The sequence below is a fragment of the Sciurus vulgaris genome (assembly GCF_902686455.1).
Source record: "Sciurus vulgaris genome assembly, chromosome: 3".
NCBI lineage: Eukaryota > Metazoa > Chordata > Mammalia > Rodentia > Sciuridae > Sciurus > Sciurus vulgaris.
In genome coordinates, this window is record NC_136463.1 from 124,682,849 (window position 1) to 124,706,823 (window position 23,975).

The 23,975-nt window shown below is 40.2% G+C and overlaps 1 protein-coding gene across 5 annotated transcripts in view; it reads left to right on the top strand.

The window, feature by feature from the left end:
* Positions 1 to 23,975, top strand: part of MYO3B (myosin IIIB) — a 548,027-nt gene that overhangs the window by 262,167 nt on the left and 261,885 nt on the right. For all 5 annotated transcript variants that reach the window (XM_079135472.1, XM_079135470.1, XM_079135469.1 and 2 more), the window contains exons 9-14: positions 6,027 to 6,182; positions 17,528 to 17,624; positions 18,529 to 18,645; positions 19,640 to 19,744; positions 22,807 to 22,890; positions 23,713 to 23,915. In XM_079135472.1, coding sequence (XP_078991598.1) covers positions 6,027 to 6,182; positions 17,528 to 17,624; positions 18,529 to 18,645; positions 19,640 to 19,744; positions 22,807 to 22,890; positions 23,713 to 23,915 — 762 coding nt within the window. The remainder of the gene's footprint in view (positions 1 to 6,026; positions 6,183 to 17,527; positions 17,625 to 18,528; positions 18,646 to 19,639; positions 19,745 to 22,806; positions 22,891 to 23,712; positions 23,916 to 23,975) is intronic.

Genomic DNA, 23,975 nt, shown 5'->3' on the forward strand with positions numbered 1-23,975 from the left:
CCCTGCCCTCCCTGTCTCCTCCTTTGCAGGACAGAATCTGTTCCTATTACCACTTCAAAGGCAGGCTGAGTTTCCTGTTCTAAAACCTTCCCTCCTACATTCTCAGGGCTTTCTTTTTTTTTTAAATAGTAAATAGTGTCTGCTCTTTTCTGATAACTAAAGTGCCTCACTGGGTATGTATGTGTTCCAGAGCTCATTAACTTGTTGTGGGTGAAAACCCCACCTTTCCAGCAACCCACTCCAGGTGTGAAGTTAGCAGGGAATTTCAGACCTTAATGAACCACTAACAAATACCATATTTGCAAGTTTCAGGAAAACTGCAACACAGTTAAATATTCCATCAGAGAGGCCGTGGTTTACCAAAACAACACATGCAATGTCAAGATTCTCAGTCTGCTTTTTTATTTTTTTTAAATTAAGGCATTAGTCATTTTGGGAGAATGCCTGTGTTTGTCATAGACTTGTCTTTCAGAATGGAAATTTTCTTCCAAGACAAAGTACCCCAGGCTCTGCTATTTAGCCTATAATTAGTGTATTCTCTGGAGGATTTTCTCCTCTTGATGTGGAGGCCTCTTTGTCAGTCAGGCTGCTGTTTGAGGATGATAGGAACCGCAGGGCAGCACAGTGAGTCACGGGGCAGGGAAATGTTTGCTCAGATCAAAAACGTTGAGCTATTCTGTACCAACGGGAACACTTAACCATCTAAGTAGCAAGCCTACAAGAAAAGAGCAAAAAGTATGAAAGACAGAATGTTGATAAAGAAATGAGAAGAGACATAAATCCAAGTTTTGATCTAGTTTTGCCCCGCTGTGTGGGATGAGATTGCCTTCCCTCATGTCTTTTCTCACCAAGTTCACCAGTATTTTTAGTTTTTGCTTTTTCAGCTGCTCTATATCGAGTGCATTTATTCATGGGTAAACATCAGCCTGTGACTCTTGTTCAATAGCTCCCCCTTGCAGCTTCCAGATTTTTGGTTATGAAATAGCAGTTTACAACGACAGTGCTGCTGCCTCTCAACAGTATTATGGTCTGGAAAGAGGGGGTGCTCAGGCGCCTTCAACTTCACAGCTCAACCTTGCTTCTTACTAAAAAATGTCCCTTTTGCCTGTTTTTGGCATAAGCCAGGCTGGGAGATAGCTGCAAATGGTTGCAACAACCTGTTTTTAATGTGGTGACACTAATGAATTCTGAGAATTAATCTTCAGCCAAGAAAGCATGATGGAAAGTACTAGAATTTCAAATTAGGTAATGGATTGATTTCCTCCAAGGTTGAAATTTGCTCTTTTTTCCTTCTGGTGGATTTTTCTATCATATTCCAACCCCGCAACATGGCCTTGTAAATTCAGGGTCTCTTGCATATATCTGAGAGCATAAATGTGTTTTTTTATTCTGTTGTTTTGTGCCTCAGCACATAGAAACTGATCTAAACAGAAAATTTTAAAAAGAGATTAAACATTCAGCAAAAGATTTACTTATGATTTGGGGGAACAAAATTAATTTCCCTAAAGCTAGTTGGTATTTAATTTCTTTTTTAGAGAGTAAAAAACTCTGGAAGGAACTGAGCTGGGGGATGTCTTTCCCCTGCTCGGGACACTGTATCGAATGACCCACAGGTGTCCCAGGTGTGCTAATAACTAGGGGCTTTGTGCCTCTCCCCTTCCTCCACTGAGCTAAAGACGTATCTCTGCCCCGCTTCTAAAAGCACAGTACTAACAACTCCTGCAACAGAACTTCCAAGGATATCATTTGCCATACCCATTGATTAAAAAAACAAAACAAAACAAAACGAAGAAGTTCTGTGGTGATCAAGTAAGGTTTGAAGCATGGGCTCAAACAAAATTAAAAGGTTTTTTAAACCCCAGGACTTGTGAGAACCTTTAAGATGCTTGTGTACATTATGGAACTCCAAACTTGGTTTAGAGGATCATCGATGTTTCTTGAACTCCTTTGTTTGTTCCTTTCTTTCTCTCTTTCTCTTTTGATGGAATGCTTCACCCAACTCATCTCACATTGTCTGGCACCCATTTCCCACAACAAAGTTTTATTCACCCTTTATTTTACTCATCCTTTCGTAAAAACCTGCTCAGCCCCTGGTTGGGGAAGTTATAGCATCTGAAATTTATAATTCATGGCTTAATAAGCAATCCTGAAATGAATACATATATTCAACTTTCTTACTTTTACATTTGTTCTCCAAATCAGGTGAGAGCATTCTAACTTATTTTTAAAAAGTACAAGGAGGCTGTCTGGAGTTCTGATGATCCTGGTAGTCAGTTCTATCTTTATCCACTAAATCCCTGCCTTGAAGGAGAGTAAGATGGAAAGATGAGCCGACAAACTTCAACAGTGAGAATTTGGGGCATCAAACTGCATGTCTTAAGCAATAATATGTCCTAAAGTTGATAGAGGGACTAAAACCAATGATTACTTCTGGATGTTCACAAGTAGTGGCTTAGGAGGTGAAGCGACTGTTCTGGTGGCTTCTCAGTTCTTGGCTGTACAGCTTGCCTCTTGCATTGCTTGGTGTGACTCCTCAACTATGAAATGTCTTCTACCTCTTTTCCACCAATCTAATTTACATTAGTTCCTACAAGACCTGGCTCCATTCTTAACAGTTCCAGAAGGAGTCCCCTGGCTAGAGCTCCCCCAACGCATCTCTGCCCCCATATTGCTTTGCATGGAGCTGAGTAAGAAGGATTCTCCCACGGGACTTGGGGCATTGGCTTTATCACTATCAGAACTTAACCTCAGTTTCCTCACCTCTTGAAACAGGCGGTTAGAATAGAAAATTTTGGTCCCTGTGTCTCTGAAGCCCTGTTTTTGTGTTATTAGTTCTCATCCTAAATATAATAAGCAAACACTGGCTTATTCTGTTTCCTATGCTTCTCTGATCCTTCCATCTTTCCAATTAGAAAAGGGTCATCATTTTTTATGAATTAATTTATTTTTGCCTAATTCTGGTGCTGTATAAGTGTTTATTGAGTAAATAATGCTGTTATCTAGTACGACTTTTAGCCATATCTGCTCCGAGAGGAGAACTTTCCTCTGTTTATTAATATAATAGTAATTCCACTTCAGCCTGGCTCTTTGTCCCCATGAGAAAAAAGTACACAGGAGTGTTGTAGGATATGACTCTACCCTCAAGGTCTTCTTGCCCTTCCCCTAAACCCTCCTTAGCATTTATCCCCACACATCCGTTTTGCTGATTGCACAGTGTGCCAGTCAGCTCGCTCCATGCTTCCTGAGAGAACTAACAAATCCTCTTGGTCATTGCTTCCAGTTTTTGGATCTCCATAAGACAACAGATTCACTTGTTGGTTTCTTCCTTGTCTGATTCTCTCACTTTATTATTCACACATTTCTCACTGTCTGTGATTCAGAGACAGTCTCCCCAACATGCCAAATGACCTGGCAACAGTGTTGGAAGCCTTGCTTCTCCCGTGGGTGCTTATACTGTGAAACAAGATACATCATCTTCAGTTGCATCTCTCGGCTCCAGTAGAGACCTGCTCTCATAAGGCTGGGTGGAGCAGGGGGTTCCTAGGTGTTCAAAAATCCTATTCAAGGAGTTTTCCTTCCTCAAGTGTCTGAAGGACCTTTCTTCAGGTCTCTCCTCAAATGCTCCCAGGACCTGTCCCTGGAGGAAGACGGAGGTAGCTCTGGTCCACGGTCCTCTTCACATGCTCTGAGTGTTTTTTTAAATGGCTACTTGTCCCCCCTTCAGCCTCAGCTCTCTGAGTTTGTTCATGTGAAGTGCTGGGGCTAGTCATGGGGCAAGGAGCCTGCTCCAGTCCTTGTGCTCTTTCTTTTCTTTTCAACAAGCACCTACTTCATAGCTAATGCAGAAAGAAAGCAAAATCAGAAGTGTGAGTGGGTGTTGTTATGTGGGGAAACAAGAGCTCTCTGTCCCTGCATTTGGGGAAACTCTTTAGTCCAGGAATGAGTTCAGCGTGACCTGCCCGCTGTCCCTGGGTAGTTGTAGCTGTGGACACAGCAGATCCTGGGCTCCCATTCCACCCATTCCCTCCAAGACTCCAGGGGGTGTTGTGTAACCCAGGTCTCTCTTCAGCAGGAGCCCTCCGAGGACATGTGACCATTCTTATTTTAGAAGTTTTCATATACCTTCCCTCCAGCCAGGGGGACTGGCCATCACCCTTATCACTGACCAACTAGCTACCTCTAGGGTTCCTTCTTAGGAAACATAGTGATTCACATTTATTTTCCCTCAATGGTCACATAGACACATGAGTATACATGGCTTCAAAGGAAGACTGCTGATAAAAAAAAAAAAAAAAGACAGAATCAGTCTTTTTTAAGCATGTGCATGGATTTTGTGTTGTTGATAGGAAAAATAATAGGTTATTCAAAAGACCCTGGACCGATAAAAGTCAAATGATTGATTTCCTCCCATGGCAAGGTGGAGGTGGTATTTATAGCCCTGTGGGCAGAGGATGGGGTTAGGCTAGCTGCTGTTTGCTCTCCTAGCTGTAAGCTCCAACTGCAAGAGACAGGAGGGTCCCTGAGCCAGTCCTCAGCCTGATGGGAAACTAACTGTATATCCTTCAGGATAGAAGGTGAGGAATGAGAAAGTCATTTTTGTTTTTTTCTAATTTTTAAAAATTATTTGTTCTAATTAGTTGTACACGACAGCAGAATGCACTTTGACTCATTGTACACAAATGGAGCACAACTTTTCATTCCTCTGGTTGTACAACCATCTTTCCCACCCCCATAGTTCCTCCCCTCCCCTCACTCCCCTCTGCCCAATCCAAAGTTCCTCCATTCTTCTTTTGCCCTCCCCGCCCCTCATCATGGACCAGCATCTGCATATCAGAGAAAACATTTGGCCTTTGGTTTTTTGGGATTGGCCTATTTGAGAAAGTGTTTTGAAGCAAAAACTGCACAGGTTAAGGCTCTTTTTATAAATCCCATGGTTGAGGATTGTTTGGGGACTCCAGCTTAAATGTTCTGAAAGGTGCTAGAGGGGATGGTGAACTTTTTACCATTTGTCAGTACATTTAATTATTTAAAATATGTAGTGTTTTTGATGTCACTGGCATGCTACAATTGGGTAAACTGAAGCTGTTGATTTCAAGGAGTGGGCAGAATGGCCTCCAATATTTATCCTAAGCCACCAAGGTGAGCTGAAGACCGTTAGTTTAACAGGATGAATGTTGAAATTTCTTCTGCTCACCAAGGGCAGCTGCTCAGAATAGAAATGTGATGATAATTGGAGAGCTATTCATCAGATTCCATTTCACTAGGAATTTCCTTGTGTCAAAATCATTTTTAGTAACAGAACACGCAGCAAAATGCACTAAGTCATTGTTTTCTTTGAAAAGGGCATTGAATCTGAAACAGAAAGTGGTTATACTGGTGTGGTTTTAGCCAATTAACCGCAGAGAGTTCAATGCAACCTGATTTTTACCATTTCGAATGGATGCTTTGTTCCCTGTTTGCATAATTCTGTCCCAATTCATCTGAATGATATGGTGGTCACTTCCTATTCTGAGGTTTTTCTGCTTTTTCAGAAGACTTTAGAAATCAAGCTGCTGGACTTTCTCCATTAAGAGTTGTTTCCTGCCTTGCAAGCTCCTCAATGTGTTTCCCCATCACCAAATAATGGATGTTTCATGTTTTAAGATTTAATCGAGGTGATAGTATTTAATTCTACATGCTTCTAAAATAAAATACATAGATTAATCAACTGGACTCTATTGAAAACACTTTTCTATTACGAAAAATCAGACAGACTATTGTCTGACCATTCTATTTTTTCAATGTTTTGAATACTTCAAAGCAAATTGATGGCAAAATTTGTGCTTTCGATATTTATTTAAAACAAACTAAAATAGATTTCTGATAATTAATTTGACTAATATAGAATTATGTTTTTCTACTTTCCAGTCTACATTAATAAAGGAGCTCATTGTATACATAAGCCTTCTTGCCTCCTCTCTGACACATTCAGAGGAACAGAGTTTCTAAGATTGTATTTTGGATTGTTTGTTGATTTTTACAAACAGGTGTCTTATTAAGGATTTTGAAAAGAGGCCTTCTGTCACGCATCTCCTCGACCATCCATTTATTAAAGGAGCTCATGGGAAGGTTTTGTTTCTGCAAAAATGGCTGGCCAAGGTACTCCAAGACCAGAAACAGCTAAACTCTGCTGTTAAAATCAGGTATGATCCTCCATTGTCATTCTGCATCCTCCCTCTGGTTATTTATAAAAATGGCATGTGTTTTGATTTGCTCAGTGTTAACTGGTAATGATCACATCCCTGCATTTGGGAGAGTTTCATTTATGTGACATTAAGTACTCCATGCCCAGTGGATGAGCAGGCAGGCTTCAGAAACAAACTGCCCATTTGTACTTTTGTGAGTAATTTCTCTCAAATAGCTAAAATCTCCACTGCCCTCATGTTTGGTTAGCTCTAGTTAAAAACCAGTAGATACACGTATATATTTGTATTTAATAAAAATACAGATTTTTCTTTTAACCAATAAAGGAAAGCAGTCATGTCTGAGATTATGTGAAAAATCTTTACTTGGCTGTTAGAGACCTGGAAACAGAAATATAGGCTATAAAGTGATTTGGGAAATTTTACTCTTTAAATTCTAAAGAATTTCTTTAATGTGTTCTGAGTCTTTTTCCATTTTCATTAAAAATTCCTTGGAGTGAATTTGCCATTTTAAAATGATTTTTCCAGCTATAGTTTATGTTCTCAAAGCAACTGTGGTTCTCACTCCTCTCTGCCTCCCTTTTTTAAAGGGTTGATTTTTTTTTTTTTTTTTTTTTTTAAGTTATTTTCTGGGGCAAGTGCTTTAAACAGTGATTTTGATGAATCATTCAGAAATAGATCTTTGGTTTCTGTCCAGAGGGTGGCAGAATTTCTCTTTAAGAAAAAAAAAAAAAAAAAATGCAAATAAACTTGCTTCCTCTGCTCAGCAATTATTTGATTTTATAAAACCAACCAGGATGCAGATAAGCGTCAATCCATTATTATTAAGAGACATCTGAAATACTGGAGGTGAAGAAAATGAAATAGTATCAATAACAAGTTCTAGAAATATTCATATAGTCTGCAGGAAACTGTTTACAAATAAAAAAGTCAAACATTGGCAACAACTAGCTAGAGGCAGAGTTTCTAAGTAACTGTATTTTGCTGATTTTCTCCAGCTAACACCAGGTTCCAGTTTGGATAACTCAAAACAAAAATTTCCTACTCTTCCCCTTTTCTGTTTCTGTGGCTTGCCCATGGATAGAGAAATGCAGAGAAATTCTTGTGACTTGGTGCCTTTTTGAAGCAGTGGGAACTTGTGTTTAAGCCCCAGGGAACTGAAATCCCCTTTCTTCCCTTGCTTTTGTTCCTATACACCAGCCCCCTACCACCCACCTTCACACCACCCAAAATGAAAAATGAATACAATAAAACATAAATCAAGCCCCAAACAAAGCTATCCCTTAAATATGGTAAGTCAAACCCAGTGTCCCCTCCTTGGCTTCCTTTTCTGAGACCTGCCACAGAATGGTTTCTAAGGTTTGCAGAGTTACCCAGGATTGCATGTTTGTGTAACTTGACCTGTCTAGATCTATGTTCTCTTTTTAAAAACTTTTCTCCTTTCACCATAGAAAATTATACCTCTGTGCTTTCTCGTTTGCTTCCACTAATTTCTCTTTGTTAACTCCCTTTGATGTTCAAAACCTCATAGGTGGCAGAGGCGTCTCATGGGGTCTTTATAATCTTGAGTTTCATTCAGTAGTTTGGGTTTCTTTGAACAGTAATTTAAAATATTATGACCTCACAAATAGGCATCAAAACCTTAAACAGCCCTTTCTTTAGGAGGTAGAAAAATTAATTAATTCCCAAAGGAAGCACGATGTGTATAATTGACACGTACCCTGCCACCTTTCCCACTTGGCGACTTCCTATTAGCAACTGGCAAGGAATTGGCTACATAGATGTTTTTAAAGTTCACCTGGAAAAACCGTCAGCCATCATTCAATGTTGATAAGTCAATATATTTAAAGTTGTGAGTTTCCATTAAAGGTGGAAAAAACAAAGAATAATTAAGGTAAGAGAACAGATGAGTAAAGCAAATGTTTACTCTTTTATTTTTTTTGTACAGCAGAATGGTGTGGCAATCAAAACCAGTAGGTCTATCAGGCTTGAATCCCTGGTCATTCACTTACTGAATATGTTAATTTTTCTTTTCCTAAGTTTCTTCTATAAAATGGGGATTATTTTAAGGGTTGAATCTTCATGTAAAATGCTTAGATTATTGCTTGATGCAGAGGTAAATGTCAACAAATGTTAGGAGTAGGAGTAGTGCACACGGTCTGTTTAATGTAGAGGCCTTCATTTCTCTTTCACATTAACTACCTCTTGCCCTCACTCCGTGAAAATTCATCTTTTTAGAATACAAGATCATGACAATAAATAGAACTAAAAATCAAATGTTAAAGATATCAATTTCATGTATTCATTTATTCTTTGTAGAGACATTTATGTGTGTAGGTGTCAGGCCCTATGCTGAACAGAGGTACTACAAAGGGAATTTGATACAGTTCCTGATAAAGAGCTAATAGTCTGGTGTGATACGGACGGATAGGAATCAGATAAGAACCGCTTACATGAGAAGCACCTGGATAAAGAATGCCTGGGGTACCCCAGAGCACCTGGGAAAGGAAACCTAGCCAACCTGGGATAGGGGTGCTTGAGGAAGGCCCCCTGAAACTGGAGGAAGATGGTGCTTGTCCTGGAGAATGAATGGAAGAAAGTTGGGGGAGCAGTTTCCTCTATGTTGAGGGGAAAGGATGAGCAAAGGGCAAAGGGCAAAGGAGAGAGGGCTGGAGAGAGCTTGGGTTTGGGGAATTCAGTGAACAATTGGTTGACATGGCTGGATTTTGGTGTGGAACAGATAGGAGGGAGAGCAGATAGGCAGGGTCAGGTCATGATGGGCCTCAGGACCTTGGTCTTGTTCCTGAGGCAGAGGAGCCACTGAAGAGTTCAAGCAGGGTTGTGTTTCAGAAGATCATTTTGACAGCAGAGTGGAGAATGGAGAACAGCAGGGCAAGGCCAGAGACCGATAAGCAGTCATGGTGGACGTAAGTGGCAACGACATTAAGGTAACAGTATTATTAGGACTTAGTGATGATTGGCTGAGAGAGGTTAGGGATAAAGGGAAGTACCTCAGAGCCTATCCATATGAAGCTTCTTTCCTGCCCAGTTTACACTGCAATCAAATAGAATTGGCCCAACACTAAGAGATAAGTCAAAAAGACTGCTCTCTTTTCCATCCTATCAAAGACAATGCCTAGTACTTAGAGATATACACATAGCTTCCAGCTCTCTACCCACAGCAGAGTTCCTCATAACTTCAAACAGCAGTCCTACCCACAACCCCTCTGCTGGAGAGACTGAGATTTTGAGAGCTGATCCAGTGGAATGAAACCTACACCCCATGAAAGGCTGTTCCCACAAAGGCAAGGAAGGTCCGCACCACTTGCAGCACTTTCCCCAGGAGAGAAAAGCTTATAGCTGCAGGGAAGAAGGCAGGTTCTTAAAGGATGGGGCAGACTGCACAGGGGAAGGAGAAGGGTCTGATGTAGAAGGAGACACTGGAGACAGAAGAGAGGAGATAGCAGCGGAAGCAAGAGGAAGTGGATCAAAGGTCTAAGAGGAAGGTTGGTTGGCCTTAGAGAGAAAGAACCTTTAAGTTGGGAAAGACACATAAAGGTTAGATAAAAATACTCAGAAAAATTGGGGAGTTAAAGGAGATACTATGAGGAAGTTCATGTTGCAAGGTCTTTATCTTTCCAAAACATGAAGCAAGGTGATCTCAGAATTGGGAGTGTGCTTTGGACTCCAGGAAGGTGAAATAGACACTCTGAGGAATATGATAAAGAGTTCATTAATGATAGACATAATGATTGCTCAAAAGCATAGAAAACCCAGGTGTGGTGGTACATGCCTATAATCCCAGCAACTCAGGAAGCTGCGGCAAGAGAATTGCAAGTTTGAGGCTAACCTGGATAATTAGTGAAATCCTAACTCAGGATTTAAAAAAAGAAAAAGTCCAGAGATATAACTCTGGTTACGTGCCCCTGAGATCAATCCCCAGCCCTGAAAGAAAAGAAAATGAAAACCTACATAGAGGGTAGTTGAATAGTATTCCAGTATAGTGGAGTTTATCAGTGTTTAAGACGAGATGTGTAGAGCATGCAGGATAGTATCCGAAACTCTCAGAAAATGTACCATCACCAACACCACCTTTCCTGTGGTCATCTGGGGTGACTCTTAGCAACAAGGAGCAGGAGTAGAGAAAGGGAACTCCCTGGTCTTCTCCAGGGTGGAGCCTGGCTTCCATGGACCTGATGGGTGGACAAAGGAAACGCAGTCAAGGTCAGCAAGGAATCCTTGTGGTCTCGAGAAGGACAGAAATGAAAGTTTTTCAAGTGTTGATAAGTTGAAGAACCCTGAGATCAGAATGTGAGAAAAATGAACAAAGCCATTACTGAGAGATGGAAAACCAAGGACTGAAGCAGGGGAGGGGTAGAGAGGGGAAGCTCAGGGCCAGGTGCTGAAGAGGACAGACCTCAGAGGGTGATGTGAGCATTTAAAAAGGGAGAAACTGGTTAGGGGGGACAGTGGTAGGTGGCCAGAGCAGGGGAGATATGCCCCCACCAGTGAGCAGATGGGAAGTGGTGCTGGACAGGAGCCAAATGGGGAAGTGGCCCATGTCTGCTATGTTGAGCAGATAAAATGTCACTCAACAGGACTCCAGAACAGGGGCCTGGGGCTGTACTCAGTGGTAGAGCACTTGCCCCCTCATGTGTGAGGTACTGGGTTTGATCCTTAGCACCACATAAAAATAAATAAAATAAGGGTGTTGTGTCCATCTACAATTAAAAATAAAAAATACTTAAAAGAGAACTCCAGAACAAGGCTGGGAATCATGGGGAGCTTGTGCATGGCACAACAGAAGGGGCACCATGCATGGAGGGGAGCTTGTCCTGAGGCCCCAGCTCACTTCTTCTGGGCCTAAGCATTCTAGGTTTTCTGAGTACAGCAGCTTTTTGGAAAACCTGACTGAGATCCATTCCTATTTCACTGCATAAGTGCTACAGGTGTGTGTGTGTGTGTGTGTGTGTGTGTGTGTGTGGTGTGTGTAGTGTGGTGTGTGTGTGTGTGTGGTGTGTGTGTGGTGTGTGTGTGGTGTCTGTGTGTTTGTGTGTGTGGTGTGTGTAGTGTGTGTGTGGTACGTGTGTGATGTGTGTGTGTGTGTGTGTGTGTGTGTGTGTAGGGCTATATCTATGTAACCCTATGGAGGCATTTATGGAAAAGGGATATTTGGCCATTCCCGAAGGCTGATGATGGTATACGCATATCCCCATTGGAATTTAAGTTCTTCTGGTAAATTCTATTTATTTGGTTTAGGTACAACAGAGCAGTCATGGATCCAAGGCTTACTCTCTTAAAGGAAGTTCAAAAGCCATAAGATTCTGTGAACAATAGTTGGAGGCTACATTGTTATTTAATCTGTTAGGGATGCTTTGAAACAATTTGATCATTTCCTTGCTGTCAATTTCGATTTCCTTGACCTTCAAAAGGACTTCTTCCCCAAACTAGTTTTGCAAAACCCCAAATTCATTAATATTACCTGCTATGTTATCTAACCATTAAAGTTTAGAGAAGCAGACTTGAAAACATGCATTTTATCAAGTCTCAAGAGTTCTTAAGAGAACAGAAACCACTCTCTGGAATGTGAAAGGAGGCAGGGAAGGCCTGGTTGGTTGTCATGTTCATGAACTCAGCTGCGAGTCTCAGTAAAATGACAAGCATGTCATGCCTCTGCAGGTGACTTGGGACTTGCTGAGACTGCAAATATTAAACCCTCAAATGCCAAGGGTCTACTGTAAGAATTACTTGATAGAAGAATTGGTGCTGTTTTTTTTTTTTTTTTTCCTTCCCCTGCTCTGTTTAATGGATTTTGGTTCTGCCCTTGTAATTTGCCTGAGGCTGATTAAAACAATGACTTCTGTTATTTCTTTTCAACCTGCAGCAGTGACCTTTAAAAACAGATTTCTGACTACTGACTTGTGGAGCTTTCTCCAATCAGCCTTGCTCACTCGCTTGCTCTTCCACCTGCAAACGTGCACACACACAGGCACACCCATGCATAAACACACAGACACCCATATTCTGTAGGCTGAGGGTTTCCACGTAAATGAATGACTCCTGAATGATCACGATGTGCCGAAGTTCAACACAGGAGGTTAAAAATCCTCCTGGTGCCCCAACAGAGAAGAAATAATTCTATATCCTGATATGATTAGGATCTGCTCTCTCTTTGAGTGAGAGAATGGGTTGATATTTAATTTTCTTCTGTTGTCACTTTTCTTCTGTTGTCACCTTGAGAAGGTGAGTATATTATCAAATACTGTTTAATATGATTGATAATAAAATGCTGATTTATTATAATTCTGGCTAAAACTGTGCATAGATGAAAAATGGAGTTACTATAATAATTTCTATTTTTATATCTCTGTATTATAATGTTTGAGAGATTCAACCTTAAGTTTGGCATCAGGATAGAGCTCATGTAGTGGTATCTCTATCCGTAGTTGACTATCAGTAGAATAGTCTCATGTAGATAGTCTGCTACTGCTGTTCTCTTCCTAGGTCCGTAATTATATAGCTATAGTCAAATAAAAGCTTCATTTTCACTGACTCTGTATTCAACTGTATACTAAAATGGAAATAACGATTTGGAAGATGTGTTCAGCATCACTGACTGGTGTAGCAGTGTCTTCAGTGCTCAGTTTTGGTATTCTTGTTCTGTATGCCAGGACTGCAGGGATGAGGGAATGGTCCCTGGGCTCTGTCCAGGGCCATGAGGCCTTTGTCTTAAGAGTCTTGAGGGCCATCACCATTGAGCCTGAACCTTCTCCCTTGTTTCCTCTCACCTTTATCCCCCTTTTGCCTACAGCCTCCATAGATATTACTTCCTTCTGTATCTGTAATGTGGTGGGAGTGTTAGTCATTACATTAGTCAGCTTTTCCTCACTGTAACCACAATACTTCGCTGAACAATTTAAAGGAGGGAAGGTTTATTTTGACTTAGGGTGTCTGAGGTTTCAGATCATGGTAGGCTGGCTCCATTGCTCTCAAGTGAGGAAGAACATCATGGTGGAAGTGTGTGGCGGAGGAAAGCTGCTCAGCTCTTGGCATCCAGGAAGTTGGGGATGGGGTGGGGGAAAGAAAGGGTCCAGAAGACAAACCCTTCCTGGGCACAACCCCAGTGACCTTCTTCCTCTAACTAGGTCCCTGCTCCTAGTTCATTTAGCCATCAATGAATTAATCCGCTGATAAAGTCAGAGCCCTCATGATTCAATTACTTCCCCAAAGCACCACCTCTGAACACATGAGACTGTGGGGAACATTCCAGATTCAAACCATAACAGTCATCTCCAATCCTTCCAGTTCCACCTTTGGATGGAGGGGAGGGCTCTGAACTGGATTTGGAGCATAGGCAGAGGTGACCTTCATAATCCTGTCACAGGGTGATTGTCTAAAAGGTCATGGTACTGAGAATAACCTCTCACTGGCATGTGGCTTAGGTTAGGTTAAAAGAATTCGTTTCCCTCCCCTTGTTGAGTAATGATTTAGAACACTTCCCTCTGTCGCTTTGCCTCCATCACAGCGGAGGAAGAAGACCACGTCCTGCCTGCCCCGTGTGGAACTCTTGCAGCCCTGTTTGTTCTGATCTATAAGGACATCTCCACATAGGTGGCAGGCAGGGAGAAGCTAAGGGGTAAGGAATCACTTGGGGGCAAAATCAATCATAGGACCAGCAGCTGGAATAAAATGTTGGCAGGCTCTGTGATGGGTTGTTGAAGAGCATTCACACAGAACTGGTTCGACCATAGTGCACGTGTAGAGATAGAACAATAGGGAAAGCTGCAACACTTCAGGAATTCACTGCATGGAGGAGTTCCTCCAGTATCTGAACTAGTATGCTGACCTCTAAAGTTCCTTTCCCACACATGGGCTGGGACAAAGCTTTCCAGGAAAGACCCCCATCTTCTATGCCTGCTGTTGTCTTAAGGGAACCCCACCCTCTGGCTCCAACTCAACCATTGTTCAGATTCTATTCTTGCTCTCCACTCACTTCTTTGAACTTGATGTTTCAAACTCAGGTCATGGACTCAGACACCAGCTCCCTTTTTACTTGAGTCCTGAAATGTAAGTCAACACCACTTTATGCCCCCATCCCCAACTATTACACTAAACCCAAACATCAGGTAACAGTCCAAGCCAGAGCTTATCCTCTGAGCTTCAATCCCCAAACTCCATTTGTCCTAGAAGCTGGGCTTGACAGTCAATAGGAACTCATAAACACAAGTAGAAAATGTAGCCAAAGGCAATAGACTTTCCTGGAAATTGAAAATATCTTTGGAGTCATTAAATCTATAATGCCTTACCATATACTCTTGATTTAACAGAATGTATTTTTCTATTTATCTATTTATTTGTATATGTCTCTACATTTTTCTAAACTTTGAAATACTTAATCCAAGTAAGTTTTTTGTTGGAGATCTATAATGTTTGCAATTTAAAGGAATTTCAGCAAAAATTGGCAATAGATGCTATTCTCAAGTTAGACACTAGGTGGAGCATGTTAATTTAAGGAAAAATTTAAGTGTAGTTACTGGTGACGATAAATCGTTTAATGCAGGAAAATTTTTAGAAATTTAAAACTAAAAATAGAAAAATATAAAACAATATGACAGTTTTTACAAATACGTGTAAAGTTCAAGATAATGTTTTAAAAGAGAGATAAAAATTAGAATTGATAATGTTTTTTCTCTTCTATAAACCCTCCAAATCCCATAGAAAAAGGAAGAAAATAAGGGAGGCAGCAGATTCAGAGGGATATTAGTTGTTGGGAAAGGCATACAGGGATATATCTATATTTTATATGTATGTGTTCATATAGAGATAGATGGATTTTTTTTTTTTTCCTGATTGGAAAAGTAAAGTCATCTCTCAAACTAGAAATATCTCGCATCTACATCAGTGTCTAGATTGCCAGCTTCAATTTGGGGAGCAAATAATTCTGAAGAATTTAATTGCCTATAAGCAGGGAAAGAGATCACATGCTACTAAATCAGTGGGTAAAATCTTTTAAATGCTATCTTCTGTTTATAATATATTATTGAGGAAGATTTTTATGAGCATCAAGCTCAGATTTACAAAAGGCATCTGCATGATTCTTGTAGTGATATTTGGAGACAGACATAAAAATTGCTGTGGCATGCTGACAATCTGCTATGGGCTCCAAGGATACCAATTTTGATCATGGTGATATTGGATTTTGTATGTTCACAATGAAAATCAGCTTTCTACTCGAGTATATTAATCTGCAAGGTTGCAAGTGAGGTTTTGTTAGTGTTTCCATTTTAGTTGGCTATAGAAAGTTCATCCAACATGAAGCCTGACATCCTTGCATGCAGTTCAGGCTGCCTTTAAGCCCAGGTCAGGAATGACAGGAGGAAAATACCTCTGGGAGACACACTATTGTTTCAGTGATATTTTGAATTCTGATTTCCTTCCCCAATCTGCCTGTTACCATTTACCTCTGAGTATCCTGAGATGACTGCTTCTTTACATTGCATCCAGGGTATTTTAGTTGCTATTAGTGAAGTGAAAGATCAAGAGTGCTTATTCCATCTTGGCTGAAACCAGATCTGTGAGCAATTTTTAAATTCCTGAATTTTTGGGGGGTCAAATTATATGTAGAATAAACTCTAACAGCTTATTTCATATAATTATAAGATATGAATTTATGAAAGAGATTAGCTAGCTGAATTTAATATAATGCAAATTTAATTGTCCCATTAAAAAGTGTTGCATTATTTTGTTTTATGATGAACTTTAGGCAAAAAAGTACTTAGATTTATGTGGAGGGGATTTTGGCCAGAATTATGCATTTTCCTGCTGTTCTATTTAGCAAAATGGCTAGCTAGCAGCAGGAGCAGTTCTGAGTTATAGTGAAAATCTGTATTTAAAACCAATTTGGTTTCTCTTTTATATCACCAATCTGCAAGGACACAGATCAATAAATTGTTCTGTTAGTAATTTGAAAAATGCTTAGGTTATAAATTTGGCTTTATTAAACAACGTTAAGTGTCATTCTAATTTGAACCTTTATATGAATTAGCAGTAAAACTGGTTCTAATAGTAGAGGTGACTAATAGTATGCCTCAAATATCCGTTCTTTAAATGTATCAGGGATGGGGATTGAAAATTAATATTTAATTTAAGAGGCTAGAAAAGAAAAGTCAATGTTTTATTTGCCCATTTCTATTGTGTTATAAGCTCAAGACTCAATATGCAGAGCTGATGCGTTTGCTTCTTCTTCTTTTTTTTTTTTACCTACTTTTGCAAAATGTGTGTAGCAAAGGGTGAGGCATATGTTCCCATTCCATGACTTCCACGTGACACTTATAGTGAAACAAAGTCAGTTTCTGGGACCTGGCTAGATAGGACCCTGTCCCTGGGTGGCATCCTCTTATGCTGTGATACTGATGGGCATGAAATTGATTGGGAAGAACCCAGCAGTGAGGCTTCTCCACTGGTGGGACATGGGAGGATATTTTACATGTAATTTTGTTCAATTAATTGTATTCTGAGTAATGTTTAGAGTTAGGCAAATTGTTGATTCCGAATTTTGACAAGGATGTAAGAACAGGACTTGGTGCATTTCTTCAGCCCTTGTGCATTTTTTATATCTGTGAGTGACTGTAACAGTTTTACCTGACGCTTGAGAGAAAAAAAGAGAAACAAGTCATGAATGATGGTTGTTAAGGGATTTGCTGAGTGTCCCTCACCACATTACTTACACATCTGAGACGGGGACCCCAAGCTCTTAACGTCTAGGCCAGTGCTTCCCCCAGCACTATTTGAAATAGTGACAAGTTTATAAAGGGAATTATGGGAAGGCCTACTTTAACACTGGAATAATTTTATAACTTGAAGAATGCCAAAGGTGATTGTTATTTATTACCAATCAAGCTTTTTAAATGCTTGGTGAACAATGCCCAAGAGAAAATCCCAACATATACACAGGATTTTCATGACTTGGCCCTTTTTATATGAAATATTGCACATGGGTTGACAGTGATCTTGCGCCATACCAAGCAGGAAAGAAATGTAGGAGTTATGTATTCCTGTAAGTGCTGTGGTTAGAATTTAAGGAAAGTAAATATATGTGATGGGTGGGCCCATTTGGCAATGCTCCCCACTTGGCAGGAGAGACACTGAGCTATGATGGCACCCGCCTCCCCCTGGTAGCTCCATAGGGAGAGCCCGGGTGTCTGCTCTGGGCTTGCTTTTACTTCCTCTGTCTCCAAAGTCTCTTAATGTGTCATGTGACAACCCTGGGAATGAGCCATCCTCATTAGACCTTCTGCTATGTTATTTACTGCCTGAATGCCAATATTCTCTTGATATGTTTCTAGGCATGAGAGGATGCATACCAGGGGACCCTATCATGTGCAGGATGCTGAAAAATACTGCCTCGAGGATGATTTGGTCAATCTTGAGGTCCTGGATGAGGTACTGAATATTCAGTAGACAGTTCTCCTTGGTGGTGAAGAGTTTGACCTTTCTGTCGTAGACCATGTTCTCCTAAGGTCTTTTGACAATTTAATTGTATAGCCATAGGCTGAAACTCATGGAGCGTTCAGCTGCTGTGACTATGATCCTGTGTTGTGTTCATTTAAAGTCCCTAGAATGATGAAGAGGAAGAACTTAGATTTTTCCAATAAAGCCCATTATATGATAGGTCTAAATGATGAATTCTTTCCGTGAAATTATTTTCTGCCTAATAAAAAATTGCAGTTAACCCTCAAGATAGTTGTTTGTTTTTCATTAAGAGGCTCTTCATTTAGGAAGTAGTGAAGTTAATATAGCTCACATTCTAAATCTGAATACTGTGATAATCCTCATTTAAAATATGCACATTTAATAGAGCCACTAATTGTACTGGACCTGCTTCTGCTGAGTCTAACTCTGGGGAGCTTTAATTTCAGCAACTGAATCACTAATGCATAATGTCAAAGAGTTCAATTCCGTACTCCTACCACCTAGATTTTAAGTGCAAAGCCTTGAGAAATGAAATTACTATTTTGTCTGTACTTTACAATAGGAATAGCCTATCCAATCAAATTCTAAATAGACAAGTTTTTTCCCCCAATAACAAATAAAATTTTTGTTGACTATTTCAATGTCCTTTAACAAGTCCTAATTTTTTCGATATATCCCTATTTTTCTTCTTTCAAGGCAAATATCTGTGTCATTTTAGTGATTTGAGATCAGTAGAGTCACTATGATTTAAATGAACTAGTTTAATCTTTTAGAGAAAAATATTCTTCTAAGAACAATTGTTGTTATTTTTAGAATCTCTACTTTGGTTGAATGTAATGTCTACTGCTCTCAATACCACTTGTCCTTTTCTCAGGAAACAATTATTCATCACTTGCAGAAGCGTTATGCAGACTCACTGATTTACACATATGTCGGAGATATTCTGATTGCCTTAAACCCCTTCCAGAATCTAAGCATCTACTCTCCACAGGTAAGGGATACTTTGAGAGCATGTATTAGTCAGCTTCTTTTTTGTTGCTGTGACTAAAATACCCCACCAGGACAATTGTAGGGGAGGAAAAGTTTATTTAAACGCTCATGGTTTTAGACTTCTCGGTCCATAGACAGCTGGCTCCATTCCTCAAGGCTCAAGGTGAGGCTGAGCGTCATGGTGGAAGAGTGTGGTAGAGGGAAGCAGCTCATCATAATCAGAAAGCAGAGAGAGAGAGAGAGACTCCACTTGTCAGATACAAAATATATACCCCAAAGGCACATTCCCAGGGACCTATCTCTTCTAGTCACACCCTACTGGCTTTCAGTTACCACTCAGTTAACCCCATCAAGGGATAAATTCATTGACTGGGTTAAGACTCTCACAACCCAATCATTTCTCCTTTAAAACTTCTTGCATTTTCTCAGACATGAGGTTTTGGGGGATACCTCACTTCCAAGCCATAAAAGAGCATAAGTCTCCTTAAAGAAATTCAAAATTACTAAAGCTGGCCTGGGGTGCTCAGTGGTAGAGTGTTTTCCTAGCATGCACAAGGCCCTGGGTTCAATCCTCAAGACTTCAATCAATCAATCAATCAAATCAAATCAAATAAAACCATACAAGCAAATGAAAAGAAAGATGATGTGGTAATAAAATCAAGCCACCCTGGAGGTGTATACCCAAACTGCAGATGATAACACTTGCTACACGCCAGGCACGGAGTTGCAATCATTTCCCACAACCCTGTGCATCAGGTGCTATTAGTAAGCCTATCTAGCAAATGAGGAGACTTAGCATAGAGAAGTTAATGCCCTGGCATAGGCTCCTAAGAGCTGGAATTTGAACTCAGGCCTACAGAATCCAGAACCTTCCTGAGGCAGCAAGTTCCCACATAAGTGATAAAACTTGGTTTCCTTGGCAATAGATGATAAAAACATTAGGTAATCCATGAAGCCTTAGAAGTTTCCTTTAAATTAGTTCCTCTTTTCTTCAGTTTTCCAGGCTCTATCATGGGGTGAAGCGTGTCTCGAATCCCCCACACATATTTGCATCGGCAGATGCTGCTTACCAGTGCTTGGTTACTTTCAGCAAAGACCAGGTAGGGACTTTTCTTCCTTTCCCACCAAGTCACCTGGTAAGATAAGCTTCCTCTTCCCCTTGAGCTCCTGAGTCTTCCTGGAACCTTTCCATTCGGCTGCTGAGGCTGGCCCAAGGAAATGGGAAATGAAGTTGCAGCTCAGAGCAGCTGCAACACTGATAAAGCCCCAGTAGCAGGAGAAAGTCCTCTTCAAGAAATGTGAAACATTCACATCAAGAGCACTCACCTTCTCTCACAAAAAGTAATAAAGATATTTCTAATACCAATAACGAATACCATATTTCACCATATAATCATTGAAGATTCATGCTAAATTTTTTTGTTTTTGCAAAAAAGGTAGGGTACAATTGTTATGTGACACTTAAAAAAATTTTTGCCAGTATTACTCTATTTATTACCATACTGTCTTTAGTTTGAGATTAGGATGCACAGAATACTCATGAACATACATTAAAATGGAATAGTCCAAATAGGTGCAGTTTAGTGAATATTTTTTGTCTGTAAAAAAGTTAACATATTAATTGTTACTGATTTGTGCATTAAAGTTGAAATATTATACTTGAGAAAATTTACTACAGTATTGCAGAGTATGGACATAGAAAATTTAGTCATCTGTGTCTAAAGATTTGGCATCACTATCATTGGTTAATCTGACGCTTCATCTTCGGTACCATTCACATAAGATGTGTTTACCATCAGTACTGCAGCGCTCTAACCCAACCACACAAATTCCAAGTTGGTTTTCAGAAATATGCCGACAATGTGTGTGCACTGCCCTAGGAATCCCAGGCTTCAACTCACAGAGTGTGAGAACACAAACACGTATCCATATCCCACTGGTGCACACATTGCTGCTCTCTTTACCTTTTAAGTAGCATGAGGAATAGAATTGCACCATGTGATGATTATGGAATGAAAGGTTATAAAGCAGTTTTCAGACTGAAAAAATAGGTGTGACAGTTATGTGGTGGTTGGTGATTATGCAGTGAAATACGTATAGTGAGAACATAGAGCAAACATACCCCGATACATGGGAATGATAATGATAAAAACAATATATAGACGGGTCTAAGTGAAATTCCTTCCTAGTCAGGTCTCAGAATTTTCATGACTTGGCCCATTTCACATGAAATTTTGCACTTGGGTTATCAGTTGGGTTATCTTGCATCTCACTGTTTAGCTGCTGAGAAATCGTGATGGGCTGGGTTAAGACTGAATGAGCCTTAAACTCAATGCCAGTTCAGCACAGATTTTACTCACCCGTTCATTCTCTAGACTTCCAATTCATACAGTGATACATACTACCTTTGACCACTCCTTTACTTTCAAAAGGTGCATTTTCCTTTGTTTCTTTATTCTTTTTGCAATAGAGGTGATCTAATCTGGAGTGCATATTTTATGAGAAAAATCACCTTGTGTGTATTTTTTGAGACCTGCAAAATCCAAATTTTTAGGTGTGGTAAGAAATAGATAAATTTATAACGACCTATAAAATGGAATACATGGATTCACTGTAGGTTAGAAACTTGGTTCTCCAGATTCTTACCGCTCTCAGAGACTTTTGAAATGTCCATAGGTTTCATAGAGAGGAAGTAAATGGAATGAGTTAATGTAGTTTTCAAGTTAAGAAGTTATTCTACTGTGCTGTTTATTTATTTATTTTTTCTGACACTGAATGTGTGTTTTCCAAAACTAACCAATTCTTCAGCTCTCTGACATCAACTGGGTATCCTACAATTCAATTCAGTTCAGTTTTGACATTAACTATCTGGATTTAGCACAAATCCCACAGGTTAAGGGTTCAATCCAACAAAACTGCCCTGATTCAGATGTCAATCACAAATGGAGTAGCATTTGCCAAACCAAATGCAAATTCAGGGGTTCCCAGGACCCCTTTGGGTTTGCTAATTCACTAGAACAACTCACAGGACTCAGGGAAATACTTAAGTTTACTGGTTTATTATAAAGTGTACAACTTAGGACCAGCCACATGAGCGAGATGCAGAGGGCAAGCTACAGGGGCAGGGGGTCTGTGGTTCCCAGAGCTCCTGTGCCCTCCCCACACCTCCATGTGTTCATGATCTTGGAAGCTCATTGAAACTCATTGTTCAAGATTTTCATAACTCAATCTTTAACCTCCTTCCCCTTCCCGGAGTTTGGGAGGTAGGGCTGACAGTTCCCACCCTCTAATCACCTCCTTGGTCTTTCTGGTGACCTGTCCCCATCCTGAAGCAGCCTAGGTCCCTCACCTTGAACCACCTCATTAGTAAACCCGGGATAGTTGAAAGGGGTTCCTTGTGAATAACAAAAGGTGCTCCTATCACTTCTGCCCCTCAGGAAATTCCAAAGGTTTTAGGAGCTTCATGCCAGAAACCAGGGACAAAAACCAAACTTGCAGTTTCTATTATACCACATTCACTTATTTCCTTTATGCATGAAGAGTTCCTAAAAATGAATTATAAAAAGGTCAACAATACAATAAAAAAAGAGGCAAAGGATATGCATAGGTCACTCAAGAAAAAAATAAAAGTGACCTAAAGCATAGGGAGAGATGCGCAAAATCACTCTGATAAAAGAAACGCACATGAAAACTGCACTGAGATCCCATGTTTTACCTATCAGGATGGCAAAGATCCAATCTACTGTGTGGGTGAGGCAGTAGGAGGGCAGGCATTGTGTACATTGGTAGAGTCTTTAAGAAAGGGATTTGGTAGTATCTGTCAAATTTATAATGAATACCCCCACTTCTCAGCATTTATTCTGTAGACGAACCTGCATATAAATATAATGATCTGTGTATAGCATTATTCATTGAAACATTGTAATGACAGAAGAAAAAAACGTAAAAATACATTAAGAAATAGATTAAGGTACTTCTGTACCTTGAAATGACAAGTAGCCGAGCCAAAGGTTGAAGAAGCTCTCCATGTACTGAAATGGAAAGATTCCTAGGATAGATCTATTGTTCAGTGTAGAGTATAGAGTAGAGGATGTTATATAAAGACTGTGGCTGAAAGACTGGGCCCTGAATTCTTCTCTCTATCCTCCATTTTCCATGTCAGTGCATTGTCATCAGTGGAGAAAGTGGCTCGGGGAAGACAGAAAGCGCCCACCTGATTGTTCAGCACCTGACTTTCTTGGGAAAGGTATTGACCAACCTGCTTTGTGTATCATGGCTAGGAGTTCCTGCAGAGCAGCTGCACATTTCATAAATGAGGGTTGCACTGCTTTCTATCAGGGATTACACGAAAACATTCCATCTTTGTTGTTTGCCTCCTGGGAGAGCGTCCTCTTCAGATGTCAGCATGCCATCCTTGTTTCACATAGGGAGGAAAATAATGCCAGTGCGAACTCACCAGATTATCCGCAATTAATTTTTCATATTTTCAGTGTAATAGAAACATTGAGCCATTAAGTAGTAAAAGTGATTAAACACTATGAACAGGATCAGGGAGAGTCTCTACGGGAATTGGAGGGATGGAAAATGGAAATCTTTGAGCAAAAGTTAAGGGAAATGAATAATGTAAGCTTGACAAAATGGACATTGAAGAAACAACTGCAAAATTAGTCTAGTGGTTGCTGATACTTGGAATTAGTGTGTTATATGACTAAAGAATTTCAGGAATTTTTTAAGTAGAAAAGGTTAAGTGAAGATTGTAATGAATGACTGAGAAAAATTTTGGCATCTCTCTATTTAAAGTTCTGTTTAAACTGTTTTGCATTTCACCTATCAAAGATTTAAAATGAAGTACAGCAATATTTAAAGCTGCTGTCCTAATCTAGACTAATTTGATTCATACCCACCTGGTGAGTTGTTCATTAGAGAAAGTGCTGGCAGTTGACACGAATTTCCCCAAATGGTCCTCTTTGGAAATAGACGAAGTGAACTTTGGCAGCAAGGGAGGGTCCCTGGCAACTTGGCTGGAGTAACGTTTCTGAAGGCTTCTCTTGACTGTCCTCTGGCCCAGGCCAATAATCAGACCTTGCGAGAGAAAATTCTACAAGTCAACTCCCTGGTGGAAGCCTTTGGGAATGCATGCACTGCCATCAATGACAACTCAAGCCGTTTTGGAAAATATCTGGAAATGATGTTTACACCAACCGGAGCTGTGATGGGGGCAAGGATCTCTGAATATCTCCTCGAAAAATCCAGAGTTATAAAACAGGCAACGTGAGTGTACCACCTAATCACTGCTTTTATTACGCAATATAAATTTGGAGGCTTTGGGAT